Consider the following 18,086-nt stretch of genomic DNA (forward strand, 5'->3'; position numbering starts at 1 on the left):
TCTATGTAATATACTACGGAGTACCTGTAAAATGTATAGTTGTACTCTGTATACTCAGGATATTAAGTCACATGTTTATATCATTGATTTATATTGTAATTTGGGATGCCTACAATTGTTGCATACACAATACACTTATTGTTTCAAACAATTCTCGTACGTGTTTTTGCTTTTATGAAAGCAATCTAAACAAGAACCTCAAACGCCCTTTAATCATCCACTTTCGAAGAAAATGACAACAATAGATCTAATAGGTTACGTATAGGAGTGAATTGTCTATTAAGTGGAAAATCAGACGAAAATCTTGAAATTATGTTAATAAGAAATTAACAAACTTATCTATTGCCGGAATGACGGTAGTGTTTTTGTGTCATCTGTCTATATGGGTATTCCGTTTTCAATCTTCTCAATTCCAGAAATGTTAAACTCATGAGTCATGAGTCTCATGACCAAGATACCTTCATGCAACATTCGTGTGGCTATGTGTTTACCATATAGGCATATCGCAAATATTTAAATAGTATACTACATATTAAAAATGAATAGAAAATTGGTGTATTATAGAGCTAATGCCACGTATCAACCAATAAATTTGAATGACATACAAATGATACACAAACTGTGCAAAAGAAGATTTAATTTGAATTCGCACCTGAGTAAATTTTAGAAGTTAAAGATTTAATTTGGATTCACACCTGAGTAAAATTTAAAAGTTAAAGGCCTATTAAATATATTTTGTATAAGTAGTCGAGACTAGAGAGTAGACCAAGACAAACGTAACAGACACTCCTCAAGCAAGTGGCGATATCTTCTCATGGAAACGTACTTGTAGTCCGGTAGAGTAATGGATCGGAAGCCTAGCAAGGATTGTAGCATTGTTAAGAGTATCCGTAATCCCCAAAAACTAAGAAGTCTCACTCTGATATTCATCTACTAGTAAGCTTAAAATCGAATAAGAAAGATTCCAAGACCTAATAATGATGAAGGAAGAGTTAACCCAAGCTGTGCAGGGGCACAATTCGAGCCTTTCTGCTGGTGGTGACCCCTGTTTCTAGCAGCAACAGCTGCTGCCCCAGCAGCTCCATAGAATGGAAGCTTCCCTCCTCTTCCATGGCCTTCATCACCGCCAACTCCTCCTTCACCACCATGACTTGCACTGCCAACACCATGGCCTCCACTACTATGACCCCCACCACCTCCATGACCGCCACCTCCATGACCACCACCTCCACCTCTCTTGCTAATTGCGGTTATATGCATTCGACTGTCTTCTGACAACACCTCAGTTTCCTTCATGTTATTATGGTCTTGCAAAGCTGCGTGACAAAAATGTAGTTAAACAAGCACATCACAACGAACAAAATCAATAAATTTGGTAATTTAATTTCTGCACCCAAGAATGAATTTCAATTTATTCTGTTACAAAATCCTTAACACATCCATTCAAAAGTTGATTAAAATGACCCAGTAGCATCTCCTAGAAATCACTTAAAACATAATGGCCTTACGAAAGAGAGCAATAGGGCATCCAAAGAAGCTCTCTTATGCACTCTTCCCTCACAGAAGTTTTGCTTTTTCCACTGAGATGAGAAAAGAATATACAAGAGAGTGGTAATAGATACTTTCATCACACAAAATACCACTCTGAGCCTCGGACAAACAGAACATTTGCTACTTTATCTACTTTTTAGTACAAGAAGATAGATTTTTATGAAATTTGATGCTGGAGGGAAGCACATATAAAGTGTTAAAGTACTTTTTACAATCTTGTGTGTCTGCCTCGTACAAAATTAATCGTGATTTGTAACACTAACACAATGTTCTACTGAAAATTGAATTGGGATTTCAGCTAATCAAACTATTCCAGTTGGGGGGAATGGGGGACATTGTCAAAGAAAATGAATTATTGTGGTCCATAACATATGGTGCCCACGTTCCAACCATATGTGGTAGGTTATGTTCATCGCCTCGTAAGTTTTCAATGACATGACCTTTCTTGTCATCACCTGCAATCAAAGTTTCATCAGTTTGTTTGGTATCTAGGGCTTTCTTGCCCAGTTTCAACTACGAGTTTTACACTGTCAGACAGAAGTGCAGCCCTCAAATCTTCTAACAGGGGAATACGTAGTCAATATATCTAATTAGATCAAAATATTCATCAGTGGAATCTATCCACTACTCCACTAGCCCAATACAATAACAGCTTTACTTCTAAGGATTATCGATATATATGTATTTCAATTCGATCAAAAGGTCAAGAACACATTATTAACCTCGTTCCCCAATCTCTTGGATTCGACCAAAAAATAATCCAAGAACACTCTATTATATGTTTTAATACACAATCAAGCATATTAAACACTTACTCAAAAGAGTCAAAACTCATGGCTTGATAAAAGATATCGTTGTTCATTTGTGTTACCCACATTAAAAGCTAAGCTTTATGAATAGATATGAAGGTACACTCCACAGCTCTTACAGTCTACAACACTACTCTACATCAAAAATCTTCATTGTACAACCGGTTGCACTTTACACAAGGTACAACCAAAGGTCCAAACTCCAAATCCATTATTTGACTCATGTGCTCACAAGTTACAAGCACATGGGCAAAGAAATAACCTTGATACCATGCACAAAGTACAACCAGTAGTACATAGAAAATTGCGCTCTACAACCCACCTACATTTTCAATGTCGCATAATTTTTCACTAGCCAACAACCACCTCTAAGTGACTACACTGATTAGAATCCCATGTTTTAGTCAAATCATACATAGTGACCAAAATAAACAAATTTAGAACACCCACCATCATTTTCAATGTCACATTATTTTCACTAGCCAACAACCACCTCTAAACGACTAAACTAATTAGAATCCCATGTTTGAATCAAATCTACATTTAGTGACCAAAATAAACAACTTACCCCTTTTTTGGGTAGGGCAAGAGGGTGGTTGAAATCAAATTTGGAACACAAAACACTGGCATTTTTTTTAAATTGCTTTTGATTGACAACAACTTTAAAACAATAATTTGTCATTAAATCGAACAAAATTAAACTTCATTGAAAAATCCAATAAGACAATTCCAATCAAATTTCATTTTATGCTCGTCAAAAATTGATTGATTTAGACATGATTTAATGCAACTTCGTGCATCTTTGTCAAACAATACAACTCCACATATTTCCACTTCCTACGAAATTCTACTTCACATATCTTTGTCGTAACAACTCCAAAATTTTCCACTTACTCAAAATTTCATGTACATTTTTATATGAACGAGGCACTCTAATAATTTAATCAAGAAGCCATGAATATAATCATATCTACTTATAAGGCCAACAAACACAACTCCTACAATCTTTTTAGCATCAACTAAAATAATAATATCACACATCTTTGTACTACATTGAACATATCACATTATTGAAAATTCTACTTAAAAATTTTGCAGCTAATATCATAATTAATGGCAGTTAATCAATATCATAATTAATTAAAAACAAATTGCAAAATAAGAAAGTAAAACAACAAAATTAGTATAAAAACAATGGCAGTAAAATCTTACCTAGATTAGAAGAATTAGAAGCGAGTAGCATGAGATGAATTTGCAGAAAAACCACCCAGAAAACCCAAAATTATTTCATTTTTTTCGCAGTTTTCTCTCTCCTCAAGAGTGAAGACACGGGATTCTGAACTTCATTCGAACAATTTATTTTTTCCTTTTATAAAAGTTCTTTTTGTTTTGGACAGGTGGTGCAGTGTTATGGAAGCAGGGGAGAAAAAGAAGTTTGCTTTAATAAATAGAAATGGAAGAATTTTAGGGAATATAGAGAAATAAGTTTGGAATTGTCCTTTTTTGTTTGTTAACGTTTTTTTGGGTTTTGGGTTTTGGTTTTTGGGTTTTGGGTTTATCCACTTTAAAGGATGAGCTTAACATACAACTTTAGTTGTTAGGCCCGTATACCGTGTGTTCACATTTGATACTCTTTTCGTTTCAATTTACTTGTCCCATGGATTAACTATTTGTATAGGTTTTTGTTGAAATGTAAATGTGGAGAGAAAAAGAAGAAATATAAGTATATGAGAAAAATAAGATTTTTTTAAAGAAAACGAGACAAGTCAATTCGTTAATAAAAAGTCATACGACATTTACAAATGAAATCTAAATTAACAAATACATAAATTAGTTTAGAGAGAGTTATTATCTTTAACAAATTCCATAGTTTATGTCTATTAAAAAAATAAAAAATTTACATAGCACTTCCTCCGTTTTCTTCTACTTGCAACATAACCTTAAGACACGCGGTTTTAGGAGTTGATTAGTAAAGGTAAACGAACGACATTTTCAAAATAATTTTAACACTATAGAGAAGGGTTAGGTATCATGTGTAAAAATTATCTTAATTAATTTAACGTTTACATTATATAATCTCGACATTAAAGTGCGTGCCATAAGACTGTGTTGCAGATATATAAAAATAAAGGAAGTACAATGCTAAAATAATTTGGTTTTGGGCATGATTATTTAGGCTATTTTAAGCTTAGGCATGAAAATTTTGAATAAAAATGTTCTGCCCAAATAGTTGGCTTAATCCAACCCAATTTTCTTTTAGCTAGAATTTAAGCCCAAACTGCTAGCTCTTGATCAAGGCAAAACCTTGGCCCAAAGATGGCTGGTTCCGCGAATCCACGATTGAGGATGTTAGTTATGGAAGTTGGAACAGTCAACTGTGGCATATTGGCATGAATCACTTCAAAATAACGCATGCATTTAGTAGTCCAGCATCATTAATAAATTAATACGAAGTACTATAATTCTCCCTCAATTTTTAAAGAAAAAATGGAAACTAATAATCCTACCTTTTGGTGGTCTTCTCTAAACAATCTCACCTTTAATTAATCTCAAAATAATCCCACCTTTAAACTTCATCCGCTCAAAATGGTCCTTGATTGATTGTTAACCGGTTTGATAGGTTAACGTGTCACAATTCTATTGGTTTAGCATTTTTAATATTAATTCTAATTATTAGAAAAGCTTTCTCTCTCATACCTCCCCCATCCTATTACCCCTGCTTACTCAAAACCACCGTCCACAGCGTCTACGCTCCCTCCGCCGTCCTTTCTCTCACCTCTCCTTCACCACTTTCGTCGTCATTAACAAACACCCCTGCACCACCAGCCTGCCTGTATCAGTGGGACAGGTTTAGAGTGACTTGGGTGGGGTTTTTATGTTGTGGGCTTTTAGTGTGAGGTAGATTTTGGTGGTGGAGGGAGGGTTGGATTTTGGGTGTTGGGGTGGGTTTTCGGGTTGGGTACGGTCTGGTTTCGGGGTGTTGGGATTCAGTGGGGTAGGTACCGTAGGACTTTGTGTGGTCCAGGTGGTGGGTTCAAGTGGTAGGAACAATCCGGTTTGGGGTTTTCAGTTTGGGTTAAGAACTTGTGAGATTCCCAAGTGGGTTTTGATAGCTGGCAAGTGGCGAAGAAGGAGGTGGCTTTGCTGGTGGTGGTTGCCTGGTTGGTGAGCCCTTGAAGTCTTGGTATTGTTGGTGATGGTGGTAGTGGTAAATCTGGTAATGGTGGTAGAAGGCCCTTATTAAAAATATAAAAAATAAATTAAAAACAAAGAAGAAGATGATTTTAACCTGTTTAATAAGTAACCGGTAAAAAGGACTATTTTAAGAAGATAAGGTGTAAAGGTGGGATTATTTTGAGATTAATTGAAGGTGGGACTATTTAGAGAAGACCACCAAAATGTGGGATTATTAATTTCCATTTTTAATACTTGTTTTACTTTTTATTTCCGGCCATTCTTAAATACTTGCTCCATTTCCTTATTTGAAAAGCTTTTATAATATTTAATTGGAAAAATTCATGGCAATAATCCGACCTTTTGATTATTATTTAATAATCCGACCTTTGGGGGTCTTTAATTTTTATTGGTCCCATTTGACCAGAAACCGGTTGAAGAGGTAATTTTTTTTTTTTCCGGTTTAAAATACACGTGTCATTACATAATTGGTAAAAAAAAAAAAAAAAAAAAAAAAAATTAAAAAACCTCAAATAATTCAGCCACCAGCTCACCACCATCCCCACCACCACCCAACATATTTTTTTTTTTTGATTTTTTCTTTTCTATCTCCTTTCCCCATACAACACCATTGCTCCACCCATCCCCACCACCACTGCACTACTGGTAGGGGGGGGGGGAGGGCTGAGTGCCTGAGTGGGAATTTGTGGGTAGGGGTTGGGGGTTCGCAGAACCACTGGTAGGGAAGGCGGGTGGAGTGGGTGTCGCCGAAGATGAGGCTAGGTGGGGGTGACTGGGTCGCTGGATATAGTACGGTCGCCGGTAGGGGATAAGTTGGGGTTTCGCGGGGCAAGGGGTTGGGGGCTGGGCGTGGGATCTCGCGGGCAGGGGTGAGGGTTTGGACGCCAGTTAGGGTCGGGGTCCTGGCAGCGGTTGGTGGTTGTTTGTGGCTGGTTGGGTTAGCAGGGTAGGTAGCGTGGGTGGTGCCATGGTGGGTTGGGGGCTGGTTGGGGTGGGATTGGTGGTGATCAAGGGTTTGGTTTTTTTTTTTTTTTTTGATTTTTTTTACCAATCACAGGCCGCCACGTGTTATGTAACCTGTTTAAAAATTAAAGACCCCCAAAGGTCGGATTATTAAATAATAATCGAAAGGTCGGATTATTAAAAAAGAATGGGCTAAAGGTCGGATTATTGCCATGATTTTTTCCTATTTAATTTAGTTTTCTTAACTAGTGAATCCAACATAAATCATATTTTATTAATTTCATATTCTCTCTCCTCCAATTCTTTCAACTACTTTTGCTTTTTTATAATTTTTTATTCTTCCACCTACCCCAGTACCTCCATATTTTATTACTTTCTCCAACTTTTTTCTAAAACTCCACGTATGGAGAAATGGAGCAAGTATTTAAAAACGAAGGGAGTATAAGTGAAAGCAGGAAAGAACATACGTAGTACTGTATATAATTTTCAAATTTTTTTTTTCATAAAGGCCCTCTTAACGTTGGTTGACACTATCAAACTTGAAACCACAAGCAACCTAATTGAGAATCAGTTAGAGCACACGCCTATGCACTTAAATTGAGCATCAAGGCGGAGAAGTCAGAGGTAAGATATTTTTTTTAATAAGAGTTAAGAGATTAATATAATAACTTAAACAGCCTTGTCATTCTGTAAGACCATTTTTAAGAGATTAATATAATAACTTAAACAGCCTTGTCATTCTGTAAGACCATTTTTAAGAGATTAATATAATAACTTAAACAGCCTTGTCATTCTGTAAGACCATTTCATATTTACTTTGTCACTTGCCAAAAACTAAGATAAAAATATTAACTTTGTCGTAGTTATCAGTCTGCGTACATTTTGCGACCTTTTGGCTATTTTGTACGTAAATTGTTGAATTTTACTTTATAGATACGTACATATTCTCTAAATAAAAAGAGTAAACCATTTACCTTTTAGCACAATCAAACAACGCAACATAGAATCATTGGATAGTGAAGAGAAATAAAGATATTTAAACTCAAAATTTTAAAAATAGTCCTTATTAAATGGTATTATAGATTATTTTTTAAAAGCCAAGAAACCATATCTTATACTATACAAGTCTTCTATATTATTTTTCAATTTGTCAAATTATATTTAATGAGAAAGGGTATTAGTCAATGTTATCAATACCTCCCCAAGTGGCCAAATTGAGCCCTTTTACTAGGAATTAAAGTAAGGACGATGTCATCCAAGTTAAAGGTTTGATAAATTCTTGTATCAATAAATGTATTATGAAGAGCTGAGTATTTAATTGTTTTATATACTAACAAACATATACTTTAATTTTGTTAAGTTTTATTAACAACTAGCCTTAATTTATTTTTTATCATTTGAATTTGACATTCCAATTGAACGAGTCGGCTGAATTGTGTTCAATCGATCATATCTTATAGAGCTTACAAAAACTGGTTGAAGAACGCGATAATTTCTTACAACAATTTGTACAATTGTACTGTAAGAACAATTCGTTCATCCAAAAAAAACAACTGATTGCCTTGTACTTTCCTTATAAGTACGCACCTACACTTCTAGTATGTCATAGTAACAAAACAACAACATACACTTTACTAAGTAGTATTCGTACTTAAATTTTATTGATTACATACTCTTAACTAAGAAAACATGGCTAGAACTAGGGCTATTAGGACGAGTTCATCATCTAACGCGGCACTGGCCGTTGCACTTCTCTTGATGACTCTTGTAGGTCAATCTTATGGTCAGTTGCAGCTTGGATTCTACATAGGAAAATGTGGGAAGAACAACGTCGAAAAAGTTATTTTCGACATTGTTAAGCAAGCTTTCGATAGAGACAACAGAGTTGTAGCTTCTCTTCTCCGATTGCAATTCCATGACTGCTTTGTTAGGGTAATTTCTAAACTTCTTTGTGTAAATTTTTAGTTTGTATAAAGTTTATACCTTATTAGTTACGTACTAATATATATCAACTTATTGATCATTTTAGGGATGTGACGCATCTGTCTTGTTGGATGGAAGAGGCTCAGAAAAGGTTGCATCTGGAAATATTGGTGTTGGACCTTATGATCTTATCGATGCTTGCAAGGACAGTTTGGAGCAAATATGTCCAGGAGTCGTTTCTTGTGCAGACATCATCGTCATAGCAACTAGAGTTGCAGTTTTCTTGGTATGTTACATGAATAATTAACTAGAAATTTTACTACTAATTCAATATTGAGGCGTACAAAGTAGCTAGCAAGCATGACAAAGTACGTAGTACTTCGTGTAATATTATAACTTACACAAAATACGGATATAATTTGTTTAGGCTGGAGGAAGATGGTATCGCGTTGAAGTTGGAAGAAGGGATGGTGTCATTTCACTTGCTAGTGAAGCGGAAGCAAACCTTCCTGCATCAACAATCTCCGTTCCAAACGCCATTGATGTATTTAGAAGAAGAGGCTTGAACACTCAAGATTTTGTACTTCTCTTAGGTATGATATCAAATCCGGTATTAAACTAGTATAGAGTTTAAGTATATCAATTTATCGACTTACATGTTACATATAGGGTGCCTACTATAAAAATTTTTGGTAGCTAGTCATCCTTAAAATGATTTTTTGAGTTTAACTTAGCTTGTTCAATCCATTGTACCTTATAGGTGGAGGACACACTGTTGGACGAATTCATTGCTCATTTGTGATGGAACGTCTCTACATTTTCCAACGATCAAGGGGCTCAGACCCAACCATGAATCCAACCACTTTCTCATCTCTAAGTACAACATGCCCTAGAAGTGGATCAAACAACTTCGTTTTCGCAGACCAAACCCGAGGAAGTGAGTTTAAAGTAGACAAGGCTTTCTACCAAGCAATTAGGCAAGGCAAGGGTGTACTACCAATTGATCAAGAAATTGCACGCCACCCACGAACCGCCGGTATTGTAAGAAGGCTGTCTATGACCGGGGACTTCACCTTTGAATTCCCTCGTGCAATGGTTAAGCTTGGTAGGGTTGGTGTTCTAACTGGTAAACAAGGCCAAATTAGAAGCAACTGCCGCCGTTTTAATTAATTAACTAATTAATTAATTAATTTATATACACATCCATTTCATTTTTTTGATCGTTACTATATGTAATTAAGAACAATGACCAAATGTTGTTGAGTTGTTTTTACCATTAGCTTTAATAATAATAATATTGCTTTGGAGCAATTGTGTGTTTATTTTAGACTGTTGATTGAAGTTTGACTTACAAATTATATATTGAAAGAGTTTATAATAAAAGTTCTATTTTGTATAGGGAAATTCCTAAAATATGTACTCATACACAAATATATAATTTCGGTCAAATGAGAAGTTCCTTAAAATGAGAAGGATTTTATGTGCATAATTTTTGTATTGAATGTGCATATTTTTAAGGTAAGATGAAGGACCCTACTGAACTGACATTTCTCACAAGTTTAGCCAGCCCAGCTCTGCAGGTCATCGCTTGAGAGTAGAGGGGGGAGGTAAGGGAAACCTCCTACTCCCAAGCATTTGTATAGTTGGTGCCCCACTAACTCCATCAAGCATGCTTGGTTATATCAACGACATGCTTAGCTTGTAAATATGTGTAAACTTCCCATTCAATTTTTTTATACAACATTTGGTTTATAAAATACATCATTTAGTTTTAAAAGTGCATCATACTCTAAATGTTCAAACTTTATATTTGCCCTTAATAAAATTTAATGAATTTCCCAACATATTTTTAGATATTTAGGGAAATTATATACCAAATTGATTTTATTTTTAAAGGTAAGGTGAAGGATCCTACTGAATCGGCATATCTCACAGCTTAAGCTAGTTCAGCCGCGCAGGTCAATGCTTGAGAGCAGAGGGGGAGGTAAAAGAATCCCCCTATTCCCAAGCAAATATATAGTTGGTGCGGTCTGAACTTGTGAACTCAAAGTCACAAAGTAAATTCCCCATCAACTCCACCGAGCTTTGCTTGTTATACTAAATTGAAATTGATATGTACCCAGCCAGTTGCCCTCATTTGTGTATTTGTGCGTACTCTTGTTATCTTTGTACAGGTGTACGACCTTTCCCAATCAATGATTTGCCTGTTTTGGGAAGGTACTATTTTCTTTTTCATTTTTTTTTATATCAAGGAGGCAAATGAATAATTTATAACGAGCTTTATTATGTTGAACACCTTATTCCTTAATAATTAATAAAATCCTTGAACATTGTAACCTTGAAATTTTGTACATTATTCATACACACTGCTCTAATTGTAATTTTTGAATGATACGTGTCGTGAAAAAAATCCATTTGATAATTTGTTTAACTCATCTCGATATATACTTTTATAATATTAATTTTTTATAATTTTTACTAATGTATAAAGTATAATTGAAGTCTTCTTCTTCTTTTTTTTTTTTAATTCTTTTTTTCTATATCATAATTAAAGATGTATGTTACTGATACATATAAATAAAATGTACAGTGGCAATTAAACATGTACGATTATTATGTAAATGGAGTAATAATAATCAGGAGAGTACTCTGCAATGTAAATTGTAAATTCACAGTACATTAGAATGAATTTGACAAGTCTCTACATATATATCGTACACATGCCTTAAAAATTTCAGTCAAGTATATAGATCTGTTATTATTCACTTATCAAGAGGTGATTTTGAGAATATTAAGTAATTCATTAATCGAACCGAATAATTCATTTTTACATGAATTTTGGTAGAAATCACATTAAATAAAAGTCCTTCGTCATATTCGTTTGTCCCCCAACTTGGAGTGCATATATTATATTCGTAGTTGGGAGCAAATTAATCAGAGACATACATTATAATAAAAATATTCTAGATACTCCTTTAGTTTGTTACCAATTGGGTAATGAAAATTGCATTAATTCGACATTATGAAATGCACGTTAACATTTCGTGCATACAATCACCAATCAACTTAATTGGTTGTGCACTCAATTGTTGTAGCCTCGAACTGCCTCTGTAAATATGGATCTTTATTTTGGGTAAGTTATATCCAAAAAAAAAAAAAGAAATATATTTTTTCCAAACATTCTTCCTAAAAAGAAAAAAAAAATGGCAAGGGCTCGAGCAAGTTCTTCCTCTACCACAACACTAGCCATTGTTCTTCTCTGCATGACCCTCGTCGGTCAGTCTTATGGTCAGCTGAAGCAAAATTACTATGCTGGAAGATGTAGCGCCAATGTAGAGAGTGTTATTTACGATATAGTTTCTAAAGCTTACCAAACTGATAAAACCATTGTTGCTGCTCTTCTCCGAATGCAATTTCATGATTGCTTTGTTGGGGTATGTAGTAATTTAATGCAATGTTGCCTTAATTAACATGCATGGTTATGTACATCCACGTTAGATATTACGGAGTGTTAAATTGTAAATGATAGATTAACATGTACGAGTATTTCATTTTTGTTGAGCAGGGATGTGATGCATCCATCTTGTTAGATGGAAGCAACGCGGAGAAAAATGCACCATCAAATGGTAGCGTTCGAGGTTATGAACTTATCGATGCTATCAAAGCAAGATTGGAGCAATTGTGTCCTGGAGTTGTCTCTTGTGCAGACATCATTGTCGTAGCAACTAGAGTCGCGGTTGCCTTGGTATGCATTACACAAACTAGCTAGTTTTGCAACGTTACTTGTCATTGGATTATAAAATTGAGAAATTAATAGTGTTAGGACATGATGATTTAATCTACTAACACATAATGTGTTGAATGATTTTTCTAGGCTCAAGGAAATTGGTACATTGTTGAAACTGGAAGAAAAGATGGGTACTTTTCATCTATTACTGAAGCTGAGAAGAACCTTCCTCCACCAACAATCTCAGTTTCAAATGCAATTAGACTATTCGGTAGCAAAGGATTGAGCGCTAATGATTTTGTGCTCCTCCTAGGTATAGTAATTATATCCAAAGAAATACTTTAACAAAGTTGATTTAGTATATAATTATTTCATTTACAAATTAAAACTAGCATGCATATTTATAAACTTATATATTACAGGAGGTGGTCACACCGTTGGAGCCATTCACTGTAGCAAATTCCTAGACCGGTTATACAATTACCAGAACACCGGTAGAGCAGATCCATCTATGAATTCAGCAACCCTTACGTCGTTTCGACAAAGATGTCCTAGCACTGGATCAAACAACTTTGTTTACGCCGACCAAACTGTAGGAAGTGAATACAGGGTGGACAATGGTTTCTACAAGGCGATTTCGCTAGGCAAGGGTGTGCTCGAAATTGATCAACGAATTGCAAGCGATGTTCAAACTAAAAGTACCGTGAGCAGGTTGGCTTACAGTGGGGACTTTGCTACCCAATTTGGTTACGCTATGATCAATCTTGGTAGGGTTGGAGTCCTTACCCAGGGTCCGGTCAGGAGGAACTGCCGTCGTAACAACTAATACCACAAACGTACGTACGCAGTGGCGGATCCAAGATTTCCGAGATAGTGTGTCACCATCAATTATTGATCATTTGTGAAAGTATAATTTTTTTTTCCATGTCTTGTTCATAATTAATTTCAATCCAAAAATTATATATATATATATATATATATATATATATATATATATATATATATATATATATATATATATATATTTCACCAAATTGATTTCAATCCAAAAATAGGACACAAAAATACATACCACAACCAAATACAGTACTTAAGAATTCAATTTTACAAGTCGAAAATACTACAAATAACATGTTATAAACAAATGGTACAATAAAATTATTATATTGAATCAACTTTATGATTTTTTATTTAATTGATAAGCTTTATGGGGAAATATTAAAATCGGTTGTACAAATATAAGATATAAAAAGGGAAAAAAAATTATTAAAAAATTATACAAAAAAAAGTGAGATAACTTAAGAGACCAGTTATTAAATATAACTGGTCTCTTTAATGAAAAAAGAAAGTAGCGCAAAAGAATTGCGAAATGCAATAGCAGTATCAAAGAGACCTCTTATATAAATAACAGGTCTCTTTAATATTTAAGTAGCAATAGCAGCATTAAATAGATCGCCTACCTTAATAAGAGGTCTCTTTGATGTTGTTTGTTGTTACCAAAGCAGCATCAAAGAGACCGCCTATCTATAATAAGAGGTCTCTTTGATATTTTATTTTAAAAAAAAATACTGTGTCACCGGACCCACTATGACTAAAGGTGTGTCCGCCCCTGTACGTACGTACCACAATATGCATGGTCGTTGTCCCTGGTGTTACTTTTATTTGACGGCTTAACTATCATTCTTTAATTCAAGCTCTTATGTACTTGTTCGTTTTTTCATTACATTTCTTCATTTGTCTTTGATTTTGATATGTTATTTTGGAGTAACAAAGTGTTTGAATTATATCTATATGGAACTATGTAAGTTCCAATTTTTTTTGTTTGTATTAACAAAAGGCTTATACTACAATGGGAATCATTTTTATTTATATAATAATCTAATCTCTATTTAATTTCATCCCTTTGAAATTCATTAGTTCTCAAACAAAATATGTCCTTATTATATTTACTTTCTCTCTTTCCGAATTTCTTCATTATTCTATCTCTTTATTCACTTTTCTTTCCCCTTTAAGGTGGGCTGGTAATAAGAATATTGCATGGGTATAGTAGAACTTAAATAACCAAAGCTGTAAAAAGATCCAAGAAAACCACAAACGCTTTTTTTTTTTTTTTTTTTTTTTTTTTTTTTTTTTTTTGTTTTTTCAATATGATATATTTTTATTTCTTTTGATAGAGTATTAAACGTTGAATTTTTTCCTCTAAGTTTATTAGTACATTGTTTAAAGTTATTATATGGTCAAACACATAACACTCTTTAAAATTATAGGGTTGAAATAATGAAATCTATACAAGCTGCAATTTTATGTTAACCATCGAAAAGTCATACGTACGTAAATTTGATCCTTAGGAGGGAAGGTTTTGCCTAGCAATTAGTGGTTAGTCCATTATCAAGGGGCAACAATGGAGTCGTTATGACAGACTTATTTTCACGGTCATTTTAGAAACACCCGATCGCTGACTTAAACGTACAAATTAAAAAGACATATATTTTGTATATTTTTAGAGTGTTATTAAAGAATTGTTATGTGTTTATCATGAACGAGGGACTAGAAAAACATGTATCTTGGATGACAATCAATATATAAAATCGATCCCTCCCCATCAGCCACCAATAATTTACGATGAAGATCCCAGTTTCTAGCTCCATCATGGAACGAGGGACTAGAAAAACGTGTAAGCTAGATTGTATCCACCTCCTTTCTAGATTGTATCAGTCACTTACATAATTTTAGTGTCATATGGTACCATATGGTTGTGATGGTAAGGGGTGCATAGTTGTACCGAACAAGCCTAGGCCAGGACAGGGTCATATACGGGTGGTGGTGGCATATTATATTAGAAGCCATGGTGTGTGTAGTACGTATTTAGGAGTGATTTATCAAATGAATTTTAAATAACTCCCGAAAGTCTAAATCCCCTCTAATAAGGCTGTATGGTTTGAGGCCGTGGCTAGTCAAACTAAAAAAACAGCAAATTAGTGGTTGACATTACATAATTAATAGTAAACAATTTCAATCAATAATACTATATATATAATATCAACATAATTCTCAACTAGAAAGGCTTATTGTAATTAGGTACTAAATATATTAATTATAATAAGAATTAAGATAATTCTACTAATAATTAATTAATTAGTGTAGAAGATTAATCTCTCTTTGAAGATCATTGTCATTTGATGATCAAAAACTTAAAATTATTAGTTTTTCGATTATTTAGTACGATATATACTTTATAGTGGAATGCACGTTAATTATTCTCACAAGTCGTGCATACATGTAACTTAGCAACTTTTAGCCCAGAATTGTGTTTAGCAGGTCGTGCATTTAGGCCTATATATATGAAACTCCATTTCTTGTAATTCATATAAACCAAAATATATATAAAAAAAAAATAATAAAGCATTTACATTTAATTTGTAGCACAAAATGGCTAGGGCCAGAGCAAGTTCTTCCTCTACTACGACACTAGCCATCTTTCTTCTCTGCATGACCCTCGTCGGCCAGTCTTATGGCCAGTTGAAGAAAGGATTCTATGACGGAAGATGTAGCGCCAACGTCGAAAGTGTTATTTTCGATATAGTTCTTAAAGCTTACCAAAATGATAACACCATTGTCGCTGCTCTTCTTCGAATGCAGTTTCATGATTGCTTTGTTGGGGTAAATTAAATATTTTTATAATTTATAAGCTACATTCGATGTGATATGCTAACAAGTATAATTTGTTTCCGTGGAAAGGGATGTGACGCATCCATCTTGTTAGATGGAAGCAACGCGGAGAAAAATGCACCATCAAATGGCAGTGTTCGAGGTTATGAACTTATCGATGCTTGCAAAGCAAAATTGGAGCAAGTGTGCCCAGGACTTGTCTCTTGCGCCGACATCATTGTCATAGCAACTAGAGTCGCAGTTGCCTTGGTATGTATTATACATACAAGTAGTACTTGATTTTATTATATATTGGAAATTCGAGAAATATAAACTTAAGACATCCATGATAAAATCTACTACTAACACATAATATGTTGAATGATTCTTTTAGGCTAAAGGAAATTGGTACGATGTTGAAACTGGAAGAAGAGATGGATTCTTTTCAACTATAACAGAAGCTGAGAAGAACCTTCCTCCACCAACAATCTCAGTTTCAGACGCCATTACGCTATTCAATAGGAAAGGATTGAGTTCTTATGATTTTGTGCTCCTCTTAGGTATAACTTCGAATAATTATTTATTGGTAACATATATTTTTAAAACTACACTTTAATTTAGGAAAGTTGATTTAGACTACCTTGGGGTATTATTTGTGAGATATAAAATATTCTAAAGTTACAAAAAATATGAAATGGAGATAGTATAAAACTAGCTTAATTAATGATGAGTTTGATCATACTATAGGAGGTGGTCACACCGTTGGAGACATTCATTGTAGCAAATTCCTAGATCGACTATACAATTACAAGAACACCGGTAGACCAGACCCATCTATGAATTCAGCAACTCTTAGTTCGTGTCAACAAAGATGTCCTCGCAGTGGATCAAACAACTTTGTTTTCGCTGACCAAACTGTAGGAAGTGAGTTCAAGGTGGACAATGGTTACTACCAAGCAATTGCACAAGGCAAGGGTATACTTGAAATTGATCAACGTATTGCAAGTGATTCACTTACCAAGGATTCAGTGAACAAGTTGGCTTGGACCGATAACTTATTTGCCTACCAATTTGGTTACGCTATGGTCAAGCTTGGTAAGGTCGGTGTCCTTACTGGCTCACAAGGTCAAGTTAGGTTGAATTGCCGCCGTAACAACTAACAACACCCACCACAATCTAAATGGTTGTCGAACGACGTTGTTACTTATATTTGATGGCTTAACTATCACTCTTTCAATTCAAGCTCTTATGAACTTGTTCGTTAATTTTCTTTACGATTTCATTTCTTCATTTGTTTTTAATTTTGATTTTTGTTAAGGAGTAACAGAGTGTTTGAACTATATAGGTTCTTATTTTCCCTGTTTGTATTAACAAAAGGCGTATATAATACAATGGGAATTGATCTTTCATTTATATACAAGTAATAATTTTCATATTTTTCCTTGTTAGTTTCTCCTTAGTTCTTACACAAAAGATTGACACACTCTATACTTTTTTACATGTTGTCAAACAAAATGTGTCCCCTCTATTCTTTTAGAGAGCACTCTGCAATCTGCATGATTTAATTTTTACCACAATTTGAATACTTTATTTTAACATACCTTGAGTCCATTGCTAACACCTTTAAATGTTTAACCACTTTAAGTTTATCGGTTTATTTAAAGGTCGGCACGTACTTTAACTTTTTCTCCTGCCAATTGATAACATGAACATTAAATGAGAAGATATATTAAAAATGAATTTAGCGAGTAGTTTGATTCTAGCTCTTTAGTTGAACTTCAATTAAACCAAAATTAACTATATAGAAAATTTCTCCAAATCTTATTTTGGAATTTGTTGGAGATTAGTCAGAATTTTTACAAATTATAAGTTAAGACAGTAAAGTAGTCTAAGGTGAAAAAAAAAAATGAACAAAAGATGATGGAAAGCCAAAATATATACTTGTATGACATAAAAGGTGGTAAGTATTACAATACGTTATACGTAGTACTCCCTCCGTTTTTAAATACTTGCTCCAATTTTCATTTCCTTATTTGGAAATCTTTTACAATATTTAATTCATTTCTCTCAACTAGTGGACCCAACGTAAATTATATTTTATTGATTCCATATTCTCTCTCATCCAATTCTCTCAACTACTTTGGTTTTTTTACAATTTTTTATTCTTCCACCTATCCCACTAGCTACCTCCATATTTTATTACTTTTTCCAATTTTTCCTAAAACTCCGCGCATGAAGAAATGGAGCAAGTATTTAAATGAAAGGATTGG

At 34.1% G+C, this 18,086-nt stretch overlaps 4 protein-coding genes across 4 annotated transcripts; 3 read left to right on the forward strand and 1 right to left on the reverse strand.

Moving 5' to 3' along the window:
• Positions 1–559: 559 nt before the first annotated feature.
• LOC110684634 (glycine-rich RNA-binding protein 3, mitochondrial-like) lies at positions 560–4,043 on the reverse strand. Its single transcript, XM_021861066.1, has 2 exons — positions 3,573–4,043; positions 560–1,316 (listed from the first exon to the last, which is right to left on the reverse strand). The coding sequence occupies exons 1-2, from the start codon at positions 3,601–3,603 to the stop codon at positions 943–945; spliced, it is 405 nt and encodes a 134-aa protein (XP_021716758.1). The 5' UTR covers positions 3,604–4,043; the 3' UTR covers positions 560–942.
• Positions 4,044–7,962: 3,919 nt separating this feature from the next.
• Positions 7,963–9,763, forward strand: LOC110684609 (peroxidase 57-like). The gene is made up of 4 exons (XM_021861045.1): positions 7,963–8,450; positions 8,548–8,727; positions 8,869–9,034; positions 9,202–9,763. Exons 1-4 carry the CDS (start codon positions 8,208–8,210, stop codon positions 9,609–9,611), a joined length of 999 nt encoding a protein of 332 aa, XP_021716737.1. The 5' UTR covers positions 7,963–8,207; the 3' UTR covers positions 9,612–9,763.
• A 1,808-nt stretch (positions 9,764–11,571) lies between these two features.
• LOC110684636 (peroxidase 57-like) lies at positions 11,572–13,007 on the forward strand. The gene is made up of 4 exons (XM_021861068.1): positions 11,572–11,875; positions 12,007–12,186; positions 12,316–12,481; positions 12,591–13,007. Exons 1-4 carry the CDS (start codon positions 11,645–11,647, stop codon positions 12,992–12,994), a joined length of 981 nt encoding a protein of 326 aa, XP_021716760.1. The 5' UTR covers positions 11,572–11,644; the 3' UTR covers positions 12,995–13,007.
• A 2,534-nt stretch (positions 13,008–15,541) lies between these two features.
• On the forward strand, positions 15,542–17,251 carry LOC110684635 (peroxidase 57-like). Its single transcript, XM_021861067.1, has 4 exons — positions 15,542–15,828; positions 15,907–16,086; positions 16,211–16,376; positions 16,564–17,251. The coding sequence occupies exons 1-4, from the start codon at positions 15,598–15,600 to the stop codon at positions 16,974–16,976; spliced, it is 990 nt and encodes a 329-aa protein (XP_021716759.1). The 5' UTR covers positions 15,542–15,597; the 3' UTR covers positions 16,977–17,251.
• Positions 17,252–18,086: the final 835 nt, after the last annotated feature.

The sequence above is a fragment of the Chenopodium quinoa genome, unplaced genomic scaffold (genome assembly GCF_001683475.1).
Source record: "Chenopodium quinoa cultivar QQ74 unplaced genomic scaffold, ASM168347v1, whole genome shotgun sequence".
Taxonomy (NCBI): domain Eukaryota; kingdom Viridiplantae; phylum Streptophyta; class Magnoliopsida; order Caryophyllales; family Amaranthaceae; genus Chenopodium; species Chenopodium quinoa.

Bases quoted from the DNA above. Each gene is read 5' to 3' on its own strand.
- LOC110684634 (XM_021861066.1), bottom strand. From the start codon at position 3,603: ATGCTACTCGCTTCTAATTCTTCTAATCTAG. The intron at 1,317-3,572 runs GTAAGATTTTAC...TTTGTCACGCAG, and splicing joins TTCTAATTCTTCTAATCTAG to CTTTGCAAGACCATAATAAC.
- LOC110684609 (XM_021861045.1), top strand. From the start codon at position 8,208: ATGGCTAGAACTAGGGCTATTAGGACGAGTTCATCATCTAACGCGGCA. The intron at 8,451-8,547 runs GTAATTTCTAAA...TGATCATTTTAG, and splicing joins TCCATGACTGCTTTGTTAGG to GGATGTGACGCATCTGTCTT. The intron at 8,728-8,868 runs GTATGTTACATG...TAATTTGTTTAG, and splicing joins CTAGAGTTGCAGTTTTCTTG to GCTGGAGGAAGATGGTATCG.
- LOC110684636 (XM_021861068.1), top strand. From the start codon at position 11,645: ATGGCAAGGGCTCGAGCAAGTTCTTCCTCTACCACAACACTAGCCATT. The intron at 11,876-12,006 runs GTATGTAGTAAT...TTTGTTGAGCAG, and splicing joins TTCATGATTGCTTTGTTGGG to GGATGTGATGCATCCATCTT. The intron at 12,187-12,315 runs GTATGCATTACA...TGATTTTTCTAG, and splicing joins CTAGAGTCGCGGTTGCCTTG to GCTCAAGGAAATTGGTACAT.
- LOC110684635 (XM_021861067.1), top strand. From the start codon at position 15,598: ATGGCTAGGGCCAGAGCAAGTTCTTCCTCTACTACGACACTAGCCATC. The intron at 15,829-15,906 runs GTAAATTAAATA...TTCCGTGGAAAG, and splicing joins TTCATGATTGCTTTGTTGGG to GGATGTGACGCATCCATCTT. The intron at 16,377-16,563 runs GTATAACTTCGA...ATCATACTATAG, and splicing joins TGATTTTGTGCTCCTCTTAG to GAGGTGGTCACACCGTTGGA.